The sequence below is a fragment of the Amphiprion ocellaris genome, chromosome 2 (assembly GCF_022539595.1).
Source record: "Amphiprion ocellaris isolate individual 3 ecotype Okinawa chromosome 2, ASM2253959v1, whole genome shotgun sequence".
Taxonomy (NCBI): domain Eukaryota; kingdom Metazoa; phylum Chordata; class Actinopteri; family Pomacentridae; genus Amphiprion; species Amphiprion ocellaris.
In genome coordinates, this window is record NC_072767.1 from 40,899,027 (window position 1) to 40,922,708 (window position 23,682).

General features: G+C 40.1%; 2 protein-coding genes across 4 annotated transcripts in view; one reads left to right on the top strand and one right to left on the bottom strand.

The window, feature by feature from the left end:
- Positions 1–18,863, bottom strand: part of LOC111583907 (zinc finger protein GLIS1) — a 90,758-nt gene extending 71,895 nt beyond the window's left edge. The window contains exons 1-3 of one of the 3 annotated variants that reach the window (XM_035958607.2): positions 18,620–18,863; positions 10,538–10,767; positions 10,119–10,435 (exon numbers count right to left, since the gene is read on the bottom strand). In XM_035958607.2, the coding sequence (XP_035814500.2) occupies positions 10,119–10,398 (280 nt within the window). In that variant the 5' untranslated portion in view covers positions 10,399–10,435; positions 10,538–10,767; positions 18,620–18,863. Of the gene's footprint in view, positions 1–10,118; positions 10,436–10,537; positions 12,069–18,619 lie in introns of those variants that run through there. The other 2 variants (XM_023293167.3, XM_055017358.1) reach the window with 2 other exon arrangements.
- On the top strand, positions 18,697–22,188 carry dio1 (iodothyronine deiodinase 1). Its single transcript, XM_023293176.3, has 4 exons — positions 18,697–19,086; positions 19,157–19,300; positions 19,844–20,043; positions 20,410–22,188. The coding sequence occupies exons 1-4, from the start codon at positions 18,750–18,752 to the stop codon at positions 20,473–20,475; spliced, it is 747 nt and encodes a 248-aa protein (XP_023148944.1). The 5' UTR covers positions 18,697–18,749; the 3' UTR covers positions 20,476–22,188.
- The last annotated feature ends 1,494 nt before the right edge of the window (positions 22,189–23,682 follow it).

A 23,682-nucleotide genomic window follows, 5' to 3' on the forward strand; every position in this document is an offset into this window, starting at 1 on the left:
CTTTCAAACACACGCCTATTAGATCACTGTCGATATGAGCTGAAAGGGCCTGATTAGTCTTTTTAGCAGTATTAGTCAACATGTGCTGTGAGCCGACTTTTTTTTAAGGGCAAGAGTTAGACAAACAGAAAGAAGCGACTGGAGAAATCAGGCTCTGCTCTCCTTTCTTCACTCACTTTATCGCTCCAGTAAATCTGTGACTCAGCTTTGGCGAGGACATTCTGGGGAAAAAGCCAGATACTCATCCTAAATATTCTCGTCAAAAAACTTTCTGATGATATATAAGAGACATTTCCTGCTAGGAAAAGAGTTTTTTTTGTTGGTTACTGAAGCCGTGTGAACCCGAGTGCCTCATCTGGGTGAATCCGAGAATCTCAGCACATCGATTTCAAGGTGAATGAAGTTCTTCTTGATGGATTTTGGCTCCGTTGTAAAGGCTGAATGCCAGGATAGCTACAACCCGGCTCCTAAATCTTTAAATTTCCACTTTTACCACAACCTTCTTCACACCATCTTTATTAAATAAGAAAGAAATCACATTCTGTAATGTCCAAAATGTGGTTTTCAAAGACAAACATGTGCCTACATTCAGCAATAATCACTGTAACTGTCTCAAACTATTAAACAACGAGAATATCTTTTTTATTGACTGGATTGTTGAGAAATATCAGTGGCTCAGCATTTCTTTTTGCCAAGTATTGAGATTCTTTACTCTCAAAAACAAAGTTGTGTGTCCTGTTTTGGAAACACGCAACATGAGGCTGACCAGTGTTGCGACAGACTTCATCTCCGAGCCAAAAGCGAGCAAAAAACAAAAACACTTGGCATTGCGGTGTATTAACCTCTTCCCTACAGCTTCCCACTGGATCTCTGCTCTAATTATTTGGCAAAAAGTGGATCTTTTATTAACTTTTCGTGCTCAGAGTTCAACTTGTTCGTCTCGTCCTCCACCTTGACACACAAATCAGCTCGCTGCTAAAAAAACAGCCAACAACGAGCCCCATAAGAGACTGTCCAACATGATGTTTGTGTTAAGCGCTCTATTATATGAGCCGACTTCTGGGTCTTGGGGGGAATGTTAAGCACGTTAATGAAGAGTGCATACTGAGGCTATTACTCAGTGTAATATGGAGCCATTTAACACACTTACTGCACAGCCTGCATGAGTAAGAAATGCAGAAAAAGGAGTCTTATATTTAGTCCTGGCAACGGTAAATCAAAAGAAGGACAGAAGTGATTGTATTTAATGCTTACAACTGATTTTCTTTGTTCTCTTTACTGGTAAACAAAGCCAACAGAATAAAAACTGCACAGATTCTGCAGTTAAGACAATGTAAAACAGACTACAGAAGCCAGGAGATAACAGATGTGTCTCCTGTTTGCAGTGGGAATTTCTGTGAAATGTGTTTTTTCAATTCCAGAGGATGAAATCAAGCCGACATGAGTACAGCAGCTATAATCAGAGTCATTTTAGATTCTTTCAGCTCCCTGTTTGGCAACAGGATGGTAAAATGACGATTAAACAAAGACATTTACAGAAAAAAGGGGGAGAATAAACAAGCAATTCTTGGAATTTCTGCAGAAACTGAGAAAGAACATGAATCAATAATGCTCCTTTTTAGTACGCAGCATCCCTAAGGGGACTCATCTGTGTGTGGTTTTAGTTAGATAACAACCAGGTGTTAGTTTGTGAGGCTTTGTGGAAAACCATAAGATCATTCTTGCTTTTAAACAAATCTTTAATTAAAATAATACAAGTGAAAACTACTTTGCTGTTGCAGAATTTCTTGGGAAGTTCTCAAACCGAAAATATTCCCACACAATGAAAAAAAACAGCTCCACATCATGGGAAATTGCATCTTCTTATCACACACACTATCTCCTTGCTCTGATATTAGCCCACTGAAAAACAGCCTTCCCTTTCAAATATAATTGTCTGTAAAAAGTCTGTAAAAATAACCCTAAGCATTGCAGATCACAGTGCTGGCAAGGAGCCTCTAAACTTTATTAACATCCAGAGTCGGCCTGGCGACGCTCCCAGCTCCCTGCAACTTGGACTTACAGGCATTAACCTGATCCGGACACCAGCCTTTTCTTTCCCAAAATCCTCCACTTCCTCCCCATCATGCTCATGTACTGCTCTGTCCAGATTTGCTACTAAAAAAGAAAGATTTTTGACAAAACACCGGGTCCACCTGTGCTAGATTGGATGAACGGGATGATATCACTCCCCTGCACCGACTTCAATAAACTATAATAAATTCTGACTCAGAGATTTGCTTGTCAGTGCTTTAGAGTCCATCCTTCAAAAGATAATTCAATAGATATTGACTGTGATGAAACTTGGCTCTCGATGTGGGACAATAATGCACACAGATCTATACCTGCCAAGACATATAGCACGTATCTGAGTCCAAATCGGCGGAGTGGAGAAGTACAAGTTGTCACGCTCGGGATTTGTGATTGATGTCGACCCACATCTTTCGCAGACAGGCAGGAGTATTTTTCTCTCTGAGCAACCTTCATTCCAACCTATGTGCACTTATTAAGTCCTGGTAAGTAAATTTATACAGCGCTGGTACTGGATTGCATTGTACATGACTAGAGAATAACTAATTCGTCCAGAACGCTGGGCTTCTATTAACGAGGACTAATAAAATATATAAACTGCACTATTAGACTTTATAATGTCTTTCATAGTCCTCTGGGGCGGCGCCAGCCAATGGAGCAGTGAGCTGACTGGGCACTGCCCCATGGCAGCTTCCTGGCAGAGACAGAGAGAGAACAAGAGCGAGGATAAAACTCCAGCTTTTTGGCTGCTTTCTCCTCGCCTCTAATGAAGGCATTAAAACAGCCTCAGCTCACATCATGTTTGCCCGTTTGTTTTTGACCACTCAGTTGAAGCCGGCGTTTGATTGGCTGGCTGATTAATCTGCAGCCTTGTAAAAAAGGGGAAGTTTCAGACACTGTTTAAACCAGTTCAGCATGAGTATTTGAAAAAGATTGCAGTTTAAAAATGCCTTACACAGCTCTGATGCGCTCTTATTTGTTGTGAATGTTACTCACATCTTGATCACAAATAATCTGCTGACAGTCCTCTCTAGTGGGAAAGACTGAAAAAAAGTAGCTTCCTCATGATTGCTCACACGATCCGAGTCCTTACTCCTTGTTTCAGGAGGTCAGTGACACCTTCATGTCCACGTCTTTCCGCTGCCATGTCTCATTTTCTTAACCCGACAGCTGTGAGGGCCCGGTGAGCTCTCAGCCTGACTCTGGCAGCAGCAGCAGCACAGTGGCCAACAGCCGTCTTCACTGCCACAGTCAGAGCTGAGCGGATTTTTCTTTGATGAAACACAGCAGCGTCGAGCCAAGAACAGCAAGTGGCACAGCCGAGATGTAAATCAAAAACCCACCCATGTGCTCAGTCATACACGGAGAGGAGTCGCTGCCGTCTGAAAATGCATGAGTAATGCAGCCTCTATAGACATGCGGGAAGCCGTGGCATGTCTGTCCGAGCCCAGAGAGAGAGAGTAGACACGTCTTCCTTATCTTTTCTGCACATCCTGCTGTGATTCACTAAACCTGGCAGCATATTTCTCTCATCAGCAAAAGCGCGTTAAACTTTCTGGGCTAAAAATACGTTTTTATGATGACATATCTAAGCCAACTCTGCAGCTTTTTCTTGATTAAGCTGAGGCCCAGAGCACATTTCCTCTGGTATTCCAGAGATATTTGAACACTTACTCAAACCAGATCATATTTTTGCTGTGTGACTGTTTGGATTCATTGGCAGAATGAAAGTCAGAATGCCTTTGGTTAGAGTGAGATGCCATACTCATACCACACTGGTCACATAAAAAAATGAAAACATCTGACCTTACTGACACCAAGAATGGAAAAGGAGAAGGACAGAGGAGCTAAAGTTCTACATTTTATGCCCATTTTTGCACCATCTGATGATAGAAGCTGTCACAAACTCCCATAAATCTCTCCCTGAAGCCAACCTCAGTCGAGCTGATGCTACACTCATCTCCTCCTCTGCCACATATCTCCTGTTTCCATACACGTAATGTGAATCTCAGGCCAAGTTTGACTGAGGTGATTCAGCTCAGCAGATGCCAGACCAGGGGTTGTTCTCTCGGCCTCCATCTCTGGTGGCTGTGACTCAAGGAGCGCTCTCATTCCATTACCCAGCATTCCCTCCTCAGCTTTCTCATGCAGACAGAGGTTTTACGGGAATACCGCTGCAGAATCATCATCACCGGGCTTAGGCTTTATGAATCAATGGAACATGCTGCAAACATTACACCCTGCAACACCCTTCCCAGGCAGCAACCCTCACATTTGCCCATAACTCACTGCTGAGCTCATACAATTTGCAAAGATGTGGGCTGAGGCTGCTCTAGCTCATGGGAATGCACTGACTAGTGAGAAAACCCATGAGAAGAATGTTACTATCACTGTACTAGTTTGATATAAACAGGCACGCATGTTCGCTTCCGTGTGATTTAGGATCAAGAAACGCAGGAAGAGCGGATGTCTGGCTGTCGGTTCTTGTTGACACGTTCCAAATAAAGTGCAGCTGGGTGCAAAAAAACGATACCGAAAAATATAATCTTCTGGTCGAAAATAGTTTCGGTCAACCTCAGCAGTGGAAGCAGAAGTTCAATAAAAGGTCAAATCCCTTCCAGCAGCAGCAAAATGCGACATGTGGGAGACAAAGCTGCTCTAAGTTTGTCTCGTTGCCACTTCGTTTTTTTTGCCAAACAGCGACAGAGAGACCCTCAGTTATTCTGTCAAACTTAAAACCACACTGAATATACTGATATTTCACGACTAGAGTTGACAAATTAGCTTTTCAACAGAGAAATGATGAGCAGAGGTGCCAGGGATTAAGTGTCTTTCTGAATATCCAGCAAGGGGAAAATAAAATTTGTTTTGGAATAAGGAAATAATGATTAGGGACAAAGCATCATTCAGCCAAAACTGGTTTTCAATTTTCCTAGACCCAAGATAACACAACTAATTTTGTAAAAAAGGAGTAAAAACATCAACTTACTGTATGAAAAATAACTTTGGTATCAAGTTTCATGCTTCATTTAAACAGAAATACAGCATAATGTATCTTACATGGACACATTTTAATTAAAAACTGCAATGACAATGACACAAAAATTGCTTAAAAAGCTGCAATAATGGTGTGAATTTTGTGTGACATGGAAATATACCGAATAATTAGCTCTGATATTTATTTTTATTGTTTTAAAGCGGCTTTATAGGCTGAAAGTATATAACTTCTACAAGCTTCTTCTTCAAATTTCCTCTATAAGATGCAGAGGACTTGTAATTTAACTGGATTTTAATTTCACTGTTAGATGGCCAGAGCAGACTATGACACCACAGTCAGTTCTCCCCATGAGACATTACAGTCTAATTCTCTGATTTATTCCGCAGAGCCCCATATAGAAGATCAAAACAAGCATAATCTGTTTAACTACGCGGCTCTAATTTAACAGTCGACTCATTCATTATTTGAACTGCATCACCTGCTCACTCATTTCCCCTCTATGGCGATCCAGCCTCCATTAAATATGCATTTTCTAAAGATTTGGGCTCCAGTAACGTCTCTGTGATCTCGAACATCAAGCAACAAGTTAACGAACCATTTAACCACAACTTCAACTCTTTAATCACTGATTTGTGAAGGATTATTTTCACACCCTTCAGCAAAATGAGTTGTCAGAAATAACAACTGCGTAAACGCCCAATCCAAAAAGAAAATACTGAAATCCAAGATAAATGAATAATATCTTGTGTGCAAACATCAAAGCCAAACTTAACGCAATTATAAGCCTCGAGTTAGAGGCATTTTAAGAAATCTAAAACCCCTTGAAACAGCAGAAGCAAACTTTTTCCCAGAATTATAGTAACAGAAACATTTTATGTGATGCACATCTAATGATTTACTCTGATGAAAGTCAACAAATACCCATAGAAAGCAAAGCAATACAGAAATTTTAAACCTGTTTCCTTTTAAGCTTAGTTGAGCAGCTCTGTTTTGATGACTTTGATGATAAATAAGATCATTTGGAAAATCTAATTACTCTAATATATCAGATTTTTAAGCAGGAAAAACACTGCTGGGTCGCTGAAGTAACGTCTGCTGTCTCAATTAATGCCAACTCTTCTTTCTATAAGGGGATGATAAATAAACCACATAGTCTGACTTTACCGAAAGCACTTAACGTCTTCCTCACAAAATGTGCAACCAGAACTATTCACGAGCTACTGGGAAGCTGTCATTAAACGTTTGACACTGCCGAGGCTCAAAGCGGCGCTGCAACGCTCGGTTGTTTCTCATAACAGTCAGATTATCGCCCCGCGGTCTGACGTCTACAAATCCTGCAGGGGAAAACACAGGAAACTAAGTCAGTTTGAGGGAATTCGCCGTGGGTGCCAGTGCCACTTTGCTGGAAAAAAAAATTAAAAAGTACATGTATATGAGTGAACGTGTGGTTCAGCATGTATGGATGTTTTTGAGCTTACTTGCATACAAGTGAATGAAACTACATCTAGAGAAAATGTGTCACCAGATGATGTGTATGTTGGCAAAAGATGACAGAATCCAGCTTCAACAATGATCAAATACTAGAGCCCGTTACTCATTTCTTCAGAGGCTGAATCAACAGACAGACCTCTGCATTTATCTGAAAAGGAGGCCGGTGGGACTAAAACCCACTCGCTCCTCTAACTCAAACATTTTCCCCTCAAACAAGCTCACAGCAGCATCGTTTCTGGCCAGGAGAAACTTTAGTAAGGTATCAAATGATGCTAGAGTACACACTTCATTCAAACCCCATATTCTGTTTTCAAGAGGGGTCAAGTGTTTTTCTTTGCAAGCCAAATATTTTCTTTGCTGATGGACACTAATATTTATAGCGCAGTGGACTTGCAGTGATTTGAGATGATCAGCCGCTTGTTCCACTAGAAAAGCAGCAAAGGTTTCCGCACCAGGGCTGTGACATCAGGCAGGGATTTGTGTGAAAAATATATAAAAGTTTCCTTAAATTCGGGCCGGGAGCAGTTTTTGAAAACCAAAAGGCAAAGAAACAGGGACGCTGCATAAAAATGCTGAGAGTTTTGAATTATTTTTGCATTCAGGATACAGGATGGCTTTTTAAAACAGACTCTAAGCTTGTATCCTCTAGTATTTACAGCCCAGTGGACTTGCAGTGATTTGAGATGACCAGTCAGTGTTTCACTAGAAAAGTTTAAAAAAAAAAAAAAAAAGGTTTAAACACCAGTATGTGATACAAGTCAGGGATTTGGGAAAAAAATTTTGGAAAAGCTTTTCCTGAATTCAAGCTAGGAGCAGTTTTCTTTAAGTGCAAAAGACATAGAAACAGGAAAAAAACACTGAGGGTTTTGAATTATTTATGCATTCAGGATAAAGAACAGCTTTTCAAAACAGAATCTAATGTTAACTTGCAGTGTTCTCATATAATTAACCGCTGTTCCACTAGAAAAGTAGAAAGTTTCCACAGCAATTGTGACATAAGTTGGGGATTTGTGCGACTTAATACAAAGAAAAATATGCCCAGTTTTAATTGAATTCATACTGAGGGTAGTTTTTTTTTATCTAAAAGGCATAGAAACCTTCAGGCCTCATAGAAAATGTTGAGAGTTTTGAATTATTTTTGCATTTAGGACACAGGATGGTATCAAAAAATAGAATCTAAGTTTGTATCATCTAATATTTACAGCACAGTGGACTTGCAGTGATTTGTAAAGATCAGTTGCTGTTCCACTAGAAAAGTAGGGAAGGTTTCCACTCCAGGTTGGGATATAAGTCAGGTATTTGGGCAAATACATATATAGAAAACTTTTCCCTGATTTCAAGCATTTTTTTAGATGCTAAAGGCAAAGAAACAGGGAGGCTGCACAGAAAATGCTAAGAGTTTGGAATTTTTTTTTTGCATTCAAAATAAAGGATGGCGTCAAAAAACAGAATCTAAGGTTGTATCATCTAATATTTGTAGCACTGTGGACTTGAGATGATCCGCTGCTGTTGCACTAGAAAGTAGCAAAGATTTAAACACCAGATTGTGGCATAAGGCAGGGGTTTGGGCTAAAATATACTATGGATTTGCTTGAATCCAAATGCAAAGGTGTCAAAAGAGGAAAGCTGCTCAGAAAACAGAGTTTTGAATAATTTTTGCATTTAGGATACAGAACAGTGTTTAAAAACAGAATTTACGTCTGTTTCATCTCTTACCTGACCCAATTCTGCCTCTCACACATAGTTACACTCATGCACAGTCCAACATGATTAAAAATTTCACCTACAGCATGGATTTGCTCTTTGGAGCCGATTAGAAAACCAGCAAAGCAGTACAGAATGCAAATGTCTCACGGTACGTTTTTCCAGCTTTCCTCTGAGGATTAGATGAAACATCACCACCTACATCTGAATCACTTTTTATCACCGAGTAATAGCTCACTTTTTTGTGCAATCACAGGGTGCATGTTAAAGGTCAGAAATCTCCCGTCTGAGGTAAGTTCTTCCTTCGCTGTCTCCGTCAGGATAAATATTACAGCCTGTGTTTGTTCAGAGATTCCTTTCTGTATAAATCTAAAGCAACGGTGGAGAATGCAGCTTAAACTCCAGCTCTGTCCCCAAATGGGAGCATGTAATATGATCAGGCTGAAATGAGGCATGATACAAAAGACTGATGAGCACTGAGATCACTTTCATACTCTGTGCTCAGCCTAAAAAGAGCATAAAATGATATAAAAAATGCCTGGAAAACAGCAGACAGGCATGAGATGGCAGCATTAAGCAGAAACAAATGAAATTTTGAATTAATTAAAGTTAGAAAATTAGTTCCAAGTCACGTGCTTGTTGAAAACTCTTCTGATTCATAACCTCACAAGGCATTGAAATTATTGAAAGATCGCTCAGCCGCTCCACAAAGTCGGAACAAAACAAACGTCTGCTTAATCTGCACAACATAATCCACAAAAACACATCTTGCATTGCCACAATTTACAGGAAGCGAGTTCAAAAGCGGCGCAGGAGACAATGAGACGATTCATTCTGGGATGCTGGGGATGGAGGGCTGAGGGCACTCCAAGAGAACTCATAAATGCTGAGACGCATTTCGGCAGACATGTGGTTTGTGTTTGCAGAGAAGAAACAATAATCAAATCCGTTGATCCTCTTCTTGCTGCAAGGATGATTGCTAATATAAAAGTCTGTTCGGTCTAATCATAATTTAGGGGATGGGGCTGCAATTACCCCTCTGCCCTCTCACAACAACGCTGTGTCTAAACAGGATGGAGCAGCTTTCCCCACACACACACACACACACACACACACACACACACACACACACACACACACACACACACACACACACTGAAAGCCCAGTTTCCACTCTGGATGCTGTCTGTGTGACAGTGTTCATTTCATCTATGTAATTGTTGTTTTAAAGAGTTGGCTTTCATTGAAAAGCCAAGGTCAAACTTTTCTTTCTTTTTCTTCTTTTTGTAAGACATAAAAGCCTGTTCAGATCTAACTTTGTGGCAAATTGAGCATTTATCAATTAGAAATTGAGATAAAACTGCACAATTGCAATTATTATTTAAATCTAAACATGTTCAAAGTAGCAAAATTTCCATATTTAGATAAATCATCCAACTTCTATGCCTTGTTGTTGCATATTCTACTTCCACATCCCTGCACATCCCTTCCTTATGGTACCACAGAGATACAGTTTGATTCTGCTGTAATTTATGAATTGGCCAGTGATCCAAAAAGGCAGCTCTGTGTTTAATTAACGCTCCTAATCCACAGCTGCAAACACAAATCCACATCTGCATCAAAGGATGCTCAAGAGGAGCCATATGGAGGCAGCATTATTTTAAATGAGGGCTCTTAACATCATATAACCTGAAAGTGATAATTAGCCCAACTGGCACTGACTGACACTGCGGATATTTGGCTCCATTTGTCATTTTGTTATTGAAAAAAAAAGCAATAAAGCTGCTTAGATAAATGATATTTCACTTAAAGAGATCACTCAGCTCAGTGGCATCAGTTAGAGCGTGAATCCTACCTTGCACCGGTGGAAACGAGAAGCACAAGCGCGGAGTTTTGGCTGCCAGATGTGCCTTTTCCTCGGATGCGGTGACTCGCTTTGGGCTGGCGCAGTTCATGTGCGTCGGTGCGTCGTGGGGGCTCCTGCAAAGCGGAGATCCGAAGCCAGCGTTGCCGGCTCGCCGCGCACAGATGTCCGTCTTGCTGCCGTACACGGAGAGCGCCAAGCCCGTGAAGTCCGCGAAAGTTGGGGTCTGACAGTGGCTCACCATCCCGAACAGCGCTGAGGAGTTCTGCATTGATGACTTGGGCTTTCCCCGCTGCTGCTCACATTACCTGAAAAGTTTTAAAAGACGGAGTTTAAATCCTGAGTGCGCAAACATGCATCCATACATTTGGACAATCCGATCAAAACACCAGGGATCTGGTGACACCTACCTTGCTTAATTAGCTCATGAGGAGCAGAAAACGCGTAATGACGCACATCTGCATGTTTATCAAACTGGAGAGGAGCGCATTTGCGAGCCGGATCGATAGCATCCTCTCAGTGAGGATCAGCATCCCGTGCGTTCCCCCTCCGTCCTCTCTCTCCTTTCGTGAGATTGACACCCAATAGCTCCACTGATCTGCTGGATTCGGGAGCACCAATGGAGGCTGCGTCCGTGTTTCTGTGGGAGGATAAGATGTGGATCAGGACGTTGTAGCAGTGAATCTGAGCTTTGGAGAGGAAATGTTGCAACATTATTCTTGCGCGTAATTTTATCCTTTGTGCCGTCGAGGAGAATGTGGTGCCATGATCCTGCAGAAATGGAAGTAAAACAGGTCATTTACTGTTTCTCAGCACTTTGGCACAGCACGTCTGCAGAGTTTTATCACACTTAAGAGTTTGTAGAGAGATTAGTGTGCCAGTTTGCTGAAATCAAGTGTTTAATACGGCACAGCTTCAGGAAAAAATGCGCACAAATGTGATAAGATGTGCGTCTGGTTTTAAAAATAAATATATGGTGACATTTAATTAAGGAGAGCAGGATGCTGCCCAATTTGTACTTACGAAAAAATAAATTTTACGCGAAGCCTTCCAAAATCTGAATAAAAACCAGTTTATAACAATGCATCAAGATTAATTGAGTTTTTAAGCAACCTTCACTATCTTAACTACATATCCGACAGAATTATTATAAAAATATAATTTGCACCTGGTATATTGGTTCCTTTTAAGTTTAAGAGTTTAATAGATTTAAAAAGTCCATAAAGGTGAGGGGGGAAAGTGTTGCCAATCATCCAAAATATTAAGCAGAATTTAATATCTTGGTAACAAATTAAAATATTAGGTGTCCTTTGGGAAAAAAACAGATTAACATCGCATATATTTTCTCATTTTCGATGATCTCCCAGTGTTCAGTGCTTTTTTTAAACAGAAGCTGCATTTTTCTGTGCAATTACGCAGCGACATCTAGCGGCTTTTACGCGGAAGGGAACAACCCTCTGTGTGTGCACAGAGGGCTTGCACACCTCTTCTACCCCAGCCTTTAGGCTCAGTGGTCCTGAAAGTGCAGCCTCCAGCTCTGTAGACAAACTTACTGGGGCCAAAAACGACATTTTGAGTGAAATCATCCCTTTAAACCGTAAGTTGTTCACTTCGGTGATCATCTATTGCGGTCGGTGGCGCTGTCTATAAAAAGTGCTCTAAATGTGCGGCCTTAGAAGAATGTGCAGCCCTCTGGGTGCAGCCTCCGGTTCTGCAGACATTCCCTTCTCCTCAGTGTGGACAAAGTTGACGAGCACACAGCGACAGAACACGTTGTTATTGTTGTTCAAATAGAGCACAGCGGCGAACAAACACGTCTAGCGGGATTTTAGAAGCAGTCTGACGGAGAGGGGTTCTGTTTCTCTTGGTTTGTGGCGCTAAAATCTGAGATCTCAAATGGGAAAATGCGGAAATGCGAGAGTGGGACAGTAACTGGATCAACTGGTTCTCGTGCTGCCTTTACGTGCTGTTGGAAATCTCATGAATGAGTTACTAAAATAAGCCCTTCACCCAGGACACGCTGTTACATGCAGCTGTGGTATAATCCACATCTTCAGCATTGAGTAATTAACCTTCATGTCGTCCTGCGGGTCAGATTGACCCATTTTAAAGTTTGAAAACGTGTGGGGAAAAAAATAAAAATCACAGTGAAACTTCTGATGTCCACATTTTCAACATTTTTTGTTGGGAAAAAAGAAATGTTAAAAAAAATGTTTAAGAGTTTAAGTTCTTAAAGAAAATATTAGAAGTTTTACCGATGTATATGTAATCTCTTTAGATATTTTTAGGATTTTTTGGAAGATTTTTACAATTTTTTTGAAAATATTTACAAGAATTTTCTTGCCAATTTATTTATTTATTTTTTTTTAAATAAAACTTTTAAGGGAAACTTTTAAGGAATTATTTGAATTTTCTCTCTGAAGGTTTTGCAAATTTTCAAAAGTTTAGGGAATTTTTTGGCTGAATTTTTAGATTTTTTTCAGACAAGGAAACAATATTTTTGGTGCCCGTAAATGAAGACAACAGGAGGGTTAAACAGACTGTGAGTGTTCTGTGAACTTTGACTTCTGTTGCTGTTTCCTCCAGGTTACTTAAATAGTTGGAGAGCTAGATTTGAGAGCTGTACTTTTACCCAGTGCAATAAATGCACTGGATAAAAGTACAGACAACCAAATGCAGTTTAGCATCTAACCAGAATTGCAAAAGAAGCAGGAAGTGCAGTGAAAGGTGACATGGTTGGGTGGAGAAGCTTTAGGAAGCAGTATAAATGTACTAAGATATATACGGTACGAGTACTAGAAACAGCATAACCTGTGCATGCAAGTACACAAGATATATGAATATCCAAGATAATGTATATAGTATATGCAGAATGACTAATACAGAATGACACAGTATTAACAAAATGAACAGAGTGGTTTGATCATGCTCAGTATAGGCTAGAAATAAAACAATGGCTGTAACTACAAGGTGAAGGTTAATTTTTTTACAAGTCATTGTCAACATAACAGCGCTTTATTAATGTTCAATGTTAAATGCAACTCAGTTTTCTTTTATCAGTAATTGACAACTGCGACTGTGTTTATTTATTTATTGTATTATTCACTGTATTTGTGTCATTGCATTTTTTAATTGTATTGAGTATATTTCATTGTATTTTAAACGCCTGACCAGGGACAAAGACTGCAAATTAGCTGGAGCTAGATGTCTTATATGCATCGCATTTTCCCTTTTCTGTGGCAATGTTGTGTGTATCGTCCCTGCCAAATAAACATTAAAATAAATTTTAAAAAAGACAAAAGAACACTCTAGGCAACTCTGTGAAAAGGTAATTGAAAAGCATAAGTCAGGGGATAATACAAGAAAAATTTCTTGTCATTGAATGTCCCTTGGAGTACAGTGAAATCCATCATTAAGAAGTGCAAAGTGTAAGTAATAAATCTGTTTTGAACAGGCTGTTTTCAAAAACTGAATGACTGTGTAAGAAAGAGACTATAGTGAGGGAGGCCACCAAGACACCTGTGACCTCCTCTGAAGGTGTTGCAAGCTTCAGCGGCTGAGATGAGAAAGACTGCATTCAGACTGTTCTTCACCAGTCAAAGCTTTATGGAAAAGAGAGGGGCAAAAAGAAAACCACTGTTTTAAAAAAAATCAACTAGTGTTCACCAAAAGGCATGTGAGAATCAACTGGAAGAAGGTTCTTTGGTCCGACGAGACCAAAATGTAGCTTTTTGCCATCAGACTAAACCATCCCCACTGGGAAGCATGGTGGTGGCGTCATCACAATGGTTAAAAGCAAAGGGAAATTCTGGAGAAACCTGATGCAATCTGCAAGAGAACTGTTGTTTTCCAGCAAGGCAATCATTCATATCCTAGGAATAACTCATTCTGTTTAAACAGTTTTTAGGATATATTTAGTAAAGCATCTGCCTGATGAAAGTCCACCACCAAAATGAATCAGAATTTGAATTCACTGTATAAGAAAAGTCAGAACAGACTCCACCTGCTCAGAAAACTGAGGTCCTTCAGGGTGCAGGGAGCACTTCTGAGGACCTTTTATGATTCTGTGGAGGCATCAGTGGTCTGCTGGAGAGCAGCATCATGGCTATGCAATAAAAATGTAAAGAATGGCACTATGTGCAATTTCATCGAAGTTTTTCTGTAAATTCATTGTTTCCTCCAGGATAGTTTGCTGCTGCTGCTGCTGCTGCTGCTGCAGCAGCCTCCTCCTCTCTGGGAGCCGTAGTGACATAAACAGATGACACCTGACTGCAGGTTTTCCTTTTACAACCTATTTATTGAATGGCCAGTTGAAAATGGCTTTTTAAAGGCTGAATGTTAAAATTAAAATATCTGAACAAGCTCATCTGAAAACACAGTCAGCAGTTATTCATACATGGAGTGTAGCTATTAGCTTAATGCTACCAATAGTTTACTCACGTTAGCAACACAGAGTTGGCACTGGGTCTAATTAACTGAAGCTACTGATATGTACGCTACGTAGCGTTAGCTGGACGTCAATATTCAGAGAATGTCTGTTTAACTTGTAGAATCTATCATGAGTTATCTTCAGCTAATAACTTTTCTCCGGTAAGTCGCTGCTCTAGTTTCCAAGACGTCCCTCCTCTGACTCTCTGACCTGCTGCCTGGACGCTGGACGTGACGTCACTTTAAGGCTGCGCTCTCGCGACATTAACGTCATCTATCTATCTATCTATCTATCTATCTATCTATCTATCTATCTATCTATCTATCTATCTATCTATCTATCTATCTATCTATGTAACTAATTAGAATTTTACATGTAGTTTGGGATTAAAACAGCAAATTGTATTACATTTTAAAGAGAAGAAAAAACAGACACACTACCCAACACCCCCCCACCCCCAAAAAATATGGTCTTCATTGCAATTTGAAAAGTAATTGCTGTTAGAGCTGCAAATCTGAATTGTGTATTTCAAGGAAAAATGAGCTCCACTGGGCAACATATATAATATTAATACTACTGAAGTTAAAACAGTAGATTAATAGAATAGATAGAACATTTATCAGAAGCAAATTTGATGATAAATTAATCATGCAAATTATTCTTCAAGCAAAATAATCAAATTACCAACAGGTGCAGCTTCCCAAATGCAAAGAGATTCAGTTTGATTTGTGATCATTTTTGGACTGTTTGTTGAAAAAAAAAATTAAAGAGTCATCTTGTGCTTTAAATGCAGTAAAAGGAATTTTCAAAGACATTTTATAGATCAAAGATTAGTAGACAATCCAAAAATGTTCATTCATCATATTAATCTGAGCGTAAACAATCATCAGTTGCAATCCTAAACAACTACTTTTCCTCAGAGACACCAGGTCTGCGATTAGTCTATCGACTGGTTTTGAGTAATTCCCAAAATAATGAAGGCCGTACAATTTTCCTCAACAGGGCCCCCAGATAATGTGGCCTGCAACTGCCCTGAACTTCTTATCATTTCAGCTGATACTGTGCTTTAGAGGCACAAATTCCCAGTCAAATGTGCATTTAACTATTTTATCACTGACCAAAGTAGACAGAGTGAGCCTCTGTGACTTTTGGAACTAATGGGAATTTTTCTTTGTTGACAGGTTGGACAAGCAAGAAAAACACAAATTAAACAGTAAAATTAATGCAGAGAATCTGCTTTGGCATTCTGACGTGGACTCTTTTCAGAGCAGATACTTTGGCTTGTCATAATGAAATACAAAGCTGTCATTATTATCACGTCTACTTTCCAGTTAGGGGACTTCCAGGCTCCCGACACAGTGACATGGCTTGAAATAATCAGTTTTGGTTTGGACTTTTCCTACTATTAAAAAATCTGTGTAAAGAATTCTGTTGTGCACTGTGTTGTACATTTGAAAATAACTGAGTCATAACATCTGGTTCTCCTACTCTGAGAAGTCTGTTGGAAGGAAATGTTTAGGATTAAGCTAGCTGCTAGCAAGGAAAATCCAGGAGATAAACTGAACACAGCTGTAAGCTCATATCATTATTAGTACATGTCCGTTGCACATTAAATGGCCAAATTTGATCCTTTTCATTTCTAAAAATGAAAGAATTTAACAGAGAAATTATGAAAGGGTGACCTGGGTCTCCTGTAATCAATTTCACCCCTAAAAACTCATTTCTGTGAATCAAAGTTATATATTTAGAAGTAAAACAGTCCTTACCTGCCTGCCTTGATGCATTAGCTGTCTATAAAAATGGATGGTTTGAAAAGTAAAGCCAATACAGAAGTGCCTTAAACCTGCATTCTTTTTAACAGCCAGTAGGGGGCGAGTCCTCTCGTAACAAAAAGAAGTCCGATTGTATAGAAGCCTATGAGAAAATGAGCCTACTTCTCACATGATTTGTTGACTCAGTAAACATTTTCCTCCTCAGCTTTTGGTCTCACTTGCCAGTTTCAAGACTGTATCAATGCAGCATGATGTTCTTTTTGTAAATTATCCTCTTATTTAGAGTAAAATAAACAAGAAATCAGGGTTTGATTTAGGGCAGGGCACAAAGGCCATACAACCACCAGAGACAAAACCAGAAAAACAGGGTCTAGAAACTGCTAATTGACTTAATGCAAGTAGCAACTCAGTATGTGATGCAGTGTGAATGACTTCAATAGAACATTTTGACATTATCCTAAAATTAGGTATAAGTCTGATTCAGGCGTGAAGGTCACTAATTCATTTTAATAAAGATACCAGCATCCATGCTGTTGCTGAAATTTCTGCTGAAGTGTGGCAGCAAAACACGATCTTTTTTTCTTTTTTTTTTGACATATTTTCTACATGCATAGCAGGTAGCAGCAGCAGCTAATTTGCATCTGTTTTCTTTTTCTTGTTATTCATATTCGTATTTATAGGAATAATGATAAACAAAAGCAAAATCTATAATTTTAGCATATTGTAGCTGGTGTAACAAAGCTTGATCTACGTTAAATTTGCTTTATGGAACTTAAATAACTTGACCATAAGTCAGACTAATGAAATAAGGCAGACTAATCTGGTAAACTTGTTTCGTTTTTTCCCCCTGGTCAAAACTCATAACTCATAGCTCAACTAATCCCAAATCAGCTGTAATCTAAAATTATTTCAACAAACTAGTCAGCTGTGGAGTTTGAAGAAATACTGGATTAAAATACTGACTTTGCTTGATGCAAGCAGCATTTATATACTTAGTGTTGGAAACTAAACATCTGTGAAACCAGGCCAGGCTTATTTCAGTTAGTCTGACTTCCTTTGAGCTTATTTTGGTTCTATGAAGCAAATTAAGCATAGTTCAAGCTCAGCTATTTACACAACTTCTGCTGGCAAACTAACCTGGTCCAGAGCTGTAACACTGACCTGATGGGAGAGCCACGATCTCATATTATTTGATTTTATTACCCATTATCAGTCAGAAAAAAAGTGAAGTTCACAGAAAATCTATTTCAGAATGGCACAAAGATGCAATTATCTCAACTACTTCAGCCTTTAGCACACTTTACTATCGGATTTGAGTGACCTTTACTGAACTGGTTTCAGATATGTCAGATGTTGGACTTTAATCCTTGCTTTTTTAAGTGCACTTTATGGGACAGGCCCTGAGAAGATGATGATAATAACAACAACAACAATAATAATCTATGTAATACACTGGATATACTGTTTATCGTGCTCATACTGCTCTTTACTCCTAACTGTACATGTATCCATCTTTATATCATTATCTACATCTCATATATTCATATACTTTGTGTTCTGTAACTTACTGTGTCTACCTATAGTCTACATAATACACTCTAAAGCTGATGTGGCATTTTTGATTTGATGCCAAAGTGCATTTTGTTGTCTTAGTACTTTTGCCCTGTGCAATGACAATAAAGTTTAATCTAATCTAATAATAAAGCCTGTGGATTTTATATCTATAAAAATACTGGAGGTGCTTCACAAAGCATTACAATATACAAGTCAGTAAAAGAGACATACATACAATAAATTGTATGAAAAATCTGTATTTTTTATGTGTTTATTAATATTTCTGCTCATGAAAAAATCTGAGCAATACTGCTATATGTGCATTATTGTTGTCTCCACATCCAGAGAAATGTGGACAATCTGAACTTTATTATGCTAGACTGTATTTACTATATTTTTTATTCATTTAGTGATATTTCTTATGGTTGCATCCTCCCATTTGCTGCTGTAACAATGTAAAAATTCCCCACTGTGGGATTAATAAAGCTTATCATGTCATAAAGAGAGTGAATCAGAAAGAACAGTGACAAAGCATTAGAAAATGCAGTAAATGTTGCAAAAGTACTTGTCTGCACAGGTGTGTTTTTGAAAATTCTTTTGAATTTTGGCTCAAATTGAAGTTTTCTGATTGCAAGAGGTGAACTTTACCATCAATTCATGGTTTAAAGGTTGAAAAAGAGCCAATTAGGCTAACTTTGAAGTGTTTACAACATGGAAAGCGGAAAGTACGAGCTCACCGAGGGTCCCTGAAGGCAGCAGTTACAACAGTGGACAGAGTGGGTGTAACCGGAGGACTTTAGCAGCGTTTAAACAGCTGCGCCTGAGACACGGTGGGAACTGGGGCTGCTGCTCCACCAGGACGCCAACATGTTCCTGCAGAAGGTGATGTTGTATCTGTACACGGTTTACATGTTCTGCTTCATGGTGGGGCTCAACATCAGCATGTCCATCCTGCACTTCATCAGCCCGAGCCTCGCCAAGAAGGTCATCCTCAAATGGGGTGAAAGGACCACCATGACCCAGAATCGCAAGTTTAAGTACGAGGACTGGGGTCTCACCATTATGTCCTTCAAATTCACGGCAACAGCCACCTACCACATGTGGATGTCTCTGGGTCAGGAGGCGTTTAGGGGCAAACCTGCTCCGGACACACCTGTGTTCACCATGAAGGGAGAGAAGACGAGCATCTGCAAGTACATCAAAGGTGCGTCGAGTTTTGGAGACGGAGCTGCTTTGTTGGGATTTCGCGCCTAAATGTTTTTCGTCTCCCGCAGGGAACAGACCGCTGGTGCTGAGCTTCGGAAGTTGCACCTGACCCCCGTTTATGTACAAACTTGAGGAGTTCAAGCAACTCGTCAAGGACTTCAGCGATGTTGCAGACTTCCTGGTGGTCTACATCGCCGAGGCGCATTCAACAGGTGAGTGGAAGCAGCAGGCCAGGTGAGCTCAGGTGAGCTCAGGCTCTCCACCAATAGACACGAGCCTATTGGTGGAGAAATGGTGCTTCCAGGATCTGTCAGGAAAAGCAAATCTGATTTATTTTATACCATTTTTTAAAAAATAGTGCACATTAGATACCAATAAACCTTTTAGTTCTGCAGATGTATGTATGCATTTGATGTTTTTTTTACTTAAAATATGCAATATAATCTATTTTCAACAATAATAGTCAACACTTTATTACAATATTTTAATGCAGTATTTAGATTTTAACATGATCAGATCTTCAGAAAATAATGATTTAAGATGACAAAAATCTTCTTTTGGCTCTTTCTTTTTTGCATTTTACCAAAAGTCTGATGACTAATCGCAAAAAAAGGTGCTTTAGGTCCATGACTGTACTTGCAGATGGTCCAGTATCACTTTTCTACCCTGGTCTGCTTCAAGATTTATGGTATGCTCCTTAACTTGGACATTTAGCAGCCCCTCCACTGAAACTACATTCTTTCTCCTTCTCTCAGATGGTTGGGCCTTCACCAACAACATCGACATCAACCAGCACCGGAGCCTGGAGGACCGGATGTCTGCAGCTAAGATCCTGATCCAAGAGGATCCTCTGTGTCCCGTGGTGGTGGACGACATGAGCAACATCACTGCCATCAAGTACGGCGCCCTGCCTGAGAGGCTGTATGTGCTGCATGCTGGCAAAGTCGCCTACAAGGTGAGATGTCTTTTGTTTTAACTTCAATATTTACTCAAGGTGTTTCACTGAAAGATTTCCAGGCAAGGGTGAGATAATTTCACTGCTCCTCTCATGCAATAGCGTGATTTGGAAGTGATACCAGCATCAAGGGCGTGAATGTCCCAGCGCTATCTCAACTCACGCTATCGCGTGAGGAGGAGCGCTGCAAAGAAACAGACACAATAGTGGAATTCTTGGCGTGGAGCCAGGCTCACGACCGGCTCACCAGAAATGTAGATTATGAGACAGAGGCACGTTTCTGCAGGATAATTTTGGTCATTCTCTGACTGAGATTAAACTGGTGTTTGTTATTTATTCCCCACACATGCTCTTGTCTGTTTCCAGGGAAAAGAGGGGCCTTGGGGCTACAGTCCACCTGAAGTTCGATCTTTCCTGCAGAAGATGAAATAAGAGGGTCGTTAAATCAAACTTGAGCCACGTTTTTGCCATCCATACCAGCCGTATATGGAGGAGTGGGGGGTTCTTTCGGGCGTCTGCATTGTAACCAGCATGTGTAACTGTTATAATCCTCTCTTTTCATTACACACAAATCCAAACACCACATCTACATGTATCTGTGTAGTGCCTCTTTTACATTCACCTCATTATAACCCCTCGAAAACTTGCACTAGTTTTGCCGTTCGACTCTCCTGCACTCTGATAGAAGACCTTTGAGCTCGAAACCACCTCTTTGTTTCTTAGTGACGGCTGCAGATTAAACCGTTGGCCTTTGCAGCCAGATAAAGTGAAACACTAGAGAGGTGGTGCACTCAGGGTGTGACATATCAGAGTTTGCAGGAGGTGTTCTGTCAATTCTGTTTATTTGCCAAGTTGTTGTAATTTTCTTGTTAAAAACTCTTTAATATTCAGTGAAAGTGCTTGTTTTCACATCCAGGGTCAGTTACCATCAGTGCCACTGTACCCCCATGTACTGTATCTATCACAGCGACTCATCTGTGTCTCTAAATTCTCTGAAGTGATTCTACAGGAGGCTGCTTTTTTACATGACGATTACAGTGCAAACCACTGGTAGCTGTAATTTGATGAAAGATGCCTTTAAAAGCAGGTCTTCTCTGAGTTAAGTCAGAGCATTTAGGATTTGACGTGTTCGATTCTCAGCAAGCATCTCGCAAAACAGGTCCTGTGTCGGAATAAATCCGCTCTAATTGGCATTTATCAAGGAATGTTTGCATTACATTACAGTGAAATCACGTGGCAGCACTCCGGCATTCAGTTTCTACACAACATGTGACTTAAACCAGCTCATCAGTGTGCTCCATATCCCTCCTGCAAGATGAAAAACCTGCAGTTAAATCGGGTTGTTCGGTTCATGCATGTTCCACACAAGTAAAAAACTAAAATACGATACAGAAAAACTGTTCGTGCAACACTGTTTGGCTTTCTTTTGCCATTTAATTGCCACTTCACTGAGCCCTGCAACTAAGACTTTAACAAACTCCTTGATGCATTAAAACCAAATAAATTGCATTGCAAAGCTGAAGCGTTCATTATTGCACCACATTCTTTTATAGAAAAAGCTCAGGGCATTAATGTTGACACACATGAGCGGCATTCTTCCACGTGAGATTCTGGCGGTTGTTTGCTGTCTTGTCTGGAAGTGATAAATCCCCTGTGTGATATGTGGATTACACAACTTCAGCAAATTGTCTGCAGGCACATATGTACATGGGAGTCCTGGAGTGTGGCGTTCAGGCCCTGATGTGAGTTAATACCTAACTGTCTTATCTCTGCACATTAACTGATTTTTGGCATCCAGTAGCCATAAAGTTGCATAACATTTAATGGATTTTTTATTTTTTATCTTTTGCATTATCGTGGGTTGTGGTGGTGGTGACTGAACACAAGGGATACTGGAAAATGTTGTAGTTAAAATGGTCAAACTTTAATGTCCCTCAAGAATAGTCAGACTCTCTACTGTGCAGCACTGTATTATTTATAAGTTCAACTGACTTTGTACTAGTTTTACAACTTCTTCTCATCACCATTAATAACTGCTGTAACATTTTTCATGCTCCAAGAAATTTAAAAAAGCAGCCTTAGTGCTACCGTGACTTTTCTGATTTGTACTAAAAGAACTGTAATAATAAACCATGTTGAAGTGAATTTTATTACGTGCAGCACAAGACGACCCCATGATGAACACCTCATAAGAAACCACGCAGAAAACTATAGCTCCTTTTACAAGTCGACTACATGGATACGGCGGCAAACAAAGCAGTTTTGTGTCGCTACAGCTTTCATAACATTAACTGTGTGGCTCTGAATTTGGCGAATAGGTTTGGCTCCTGCCCAGCCAGGCCACATCCTGTGGAGCGCAGCCAGCAGCAGCTTAGCCTTGTTTCCTTTTGTTAAGCGACAAAGCAGAATGCTGTCAGACCCTCCCAGCCGAGGAGTTTTTATTAAAATTCAGGTCTTAAAGTAAAAACCAAACCCTGGTTGTGCAGCATTAGGAGTTAGCTGCATTCAGGAGGTGTTTTGTAAATATTGTGTGGAGGCCATTGAGGTCTTTGCAAAGCGTGAGCGTCTGCAGAAGCCCAGCAGAGGGCAATGTGAAGACACGGAGCAGCACTGGAAAACATGGGGCTGTTGTTCACTTTCATAGTCAGACTCTGGTGCGGCTGAATGTGTAGAATCTTTAAAATCAGCTTCGTTTAACTTGAAGTGGGTTTATGTTGCACTGAATCGTGACCAGACTAACCTTTACACCAAGACAACACATGCACCATTCGAGGCACTGATGGCAAGTGCTTCTAAATACAACATAAGATGGCAATCATCCTACTTACTACTGACATCCAACTGCACAAGCCATAAAATCCAAAAAAGAGAGCCTTTACTGGATCAGCTCAAACAAGAGAAATGTTAAAATCAGAAATTCATGAAGAAAAAATTAATACAACTGTCCAGGTAGACATTTTTAAATTCCAAACCAGACGTAACAGCTTTAACCCTTGTGTTGTCCTGCGGGTCAAATTGACCCGTTTAAAGTTTGAAAATGTGGGAAAAACATATTTTCACAGTGAAACTTCTGATGTCCACATTTTCAACATTTTTCAGAAATCCATCCATCCATTATCTATACACCGCTTAATCCTCACTAGGGTCATGGGGGGGCTGGAGTCTATCCCAGCTGACTCAGGTGAAGGCAGGGGACACCCTAGACAGGTCACCAGTCTGTCGCAGGGCTACATACAGAGACAAACAATCACTCTCACATTCACACCTACGGGCAATTTAGAATGATCAATTAACCTCAGCATATTTTTGGACTGTGGGAGGAAGCCGGAGTACCCGGAGAAAACCCACACATGCACAGGGAGAACATGCAAACTCCATGCAGAAAGATCCCGGGAAAGCCGGGACGCGAACCAGGGATCTTCTCGCTGCAAGGCGAAAGTGCTAACCACTACACCACTGTGCAGCCCTTTTTCAGAAATCTTTGAACATTTTTTTGGTGGAAAAAAAAAATGTTTAAAATGTTTCTTTTAAGAACATTCACATAAAAATCAACCAAAATCCAGTGAATTTCATTGGATTTTAGTTGATTGTATGTAAATGTTCTTAAAGAAAATATCAGAAGTCTTACTGATATATATG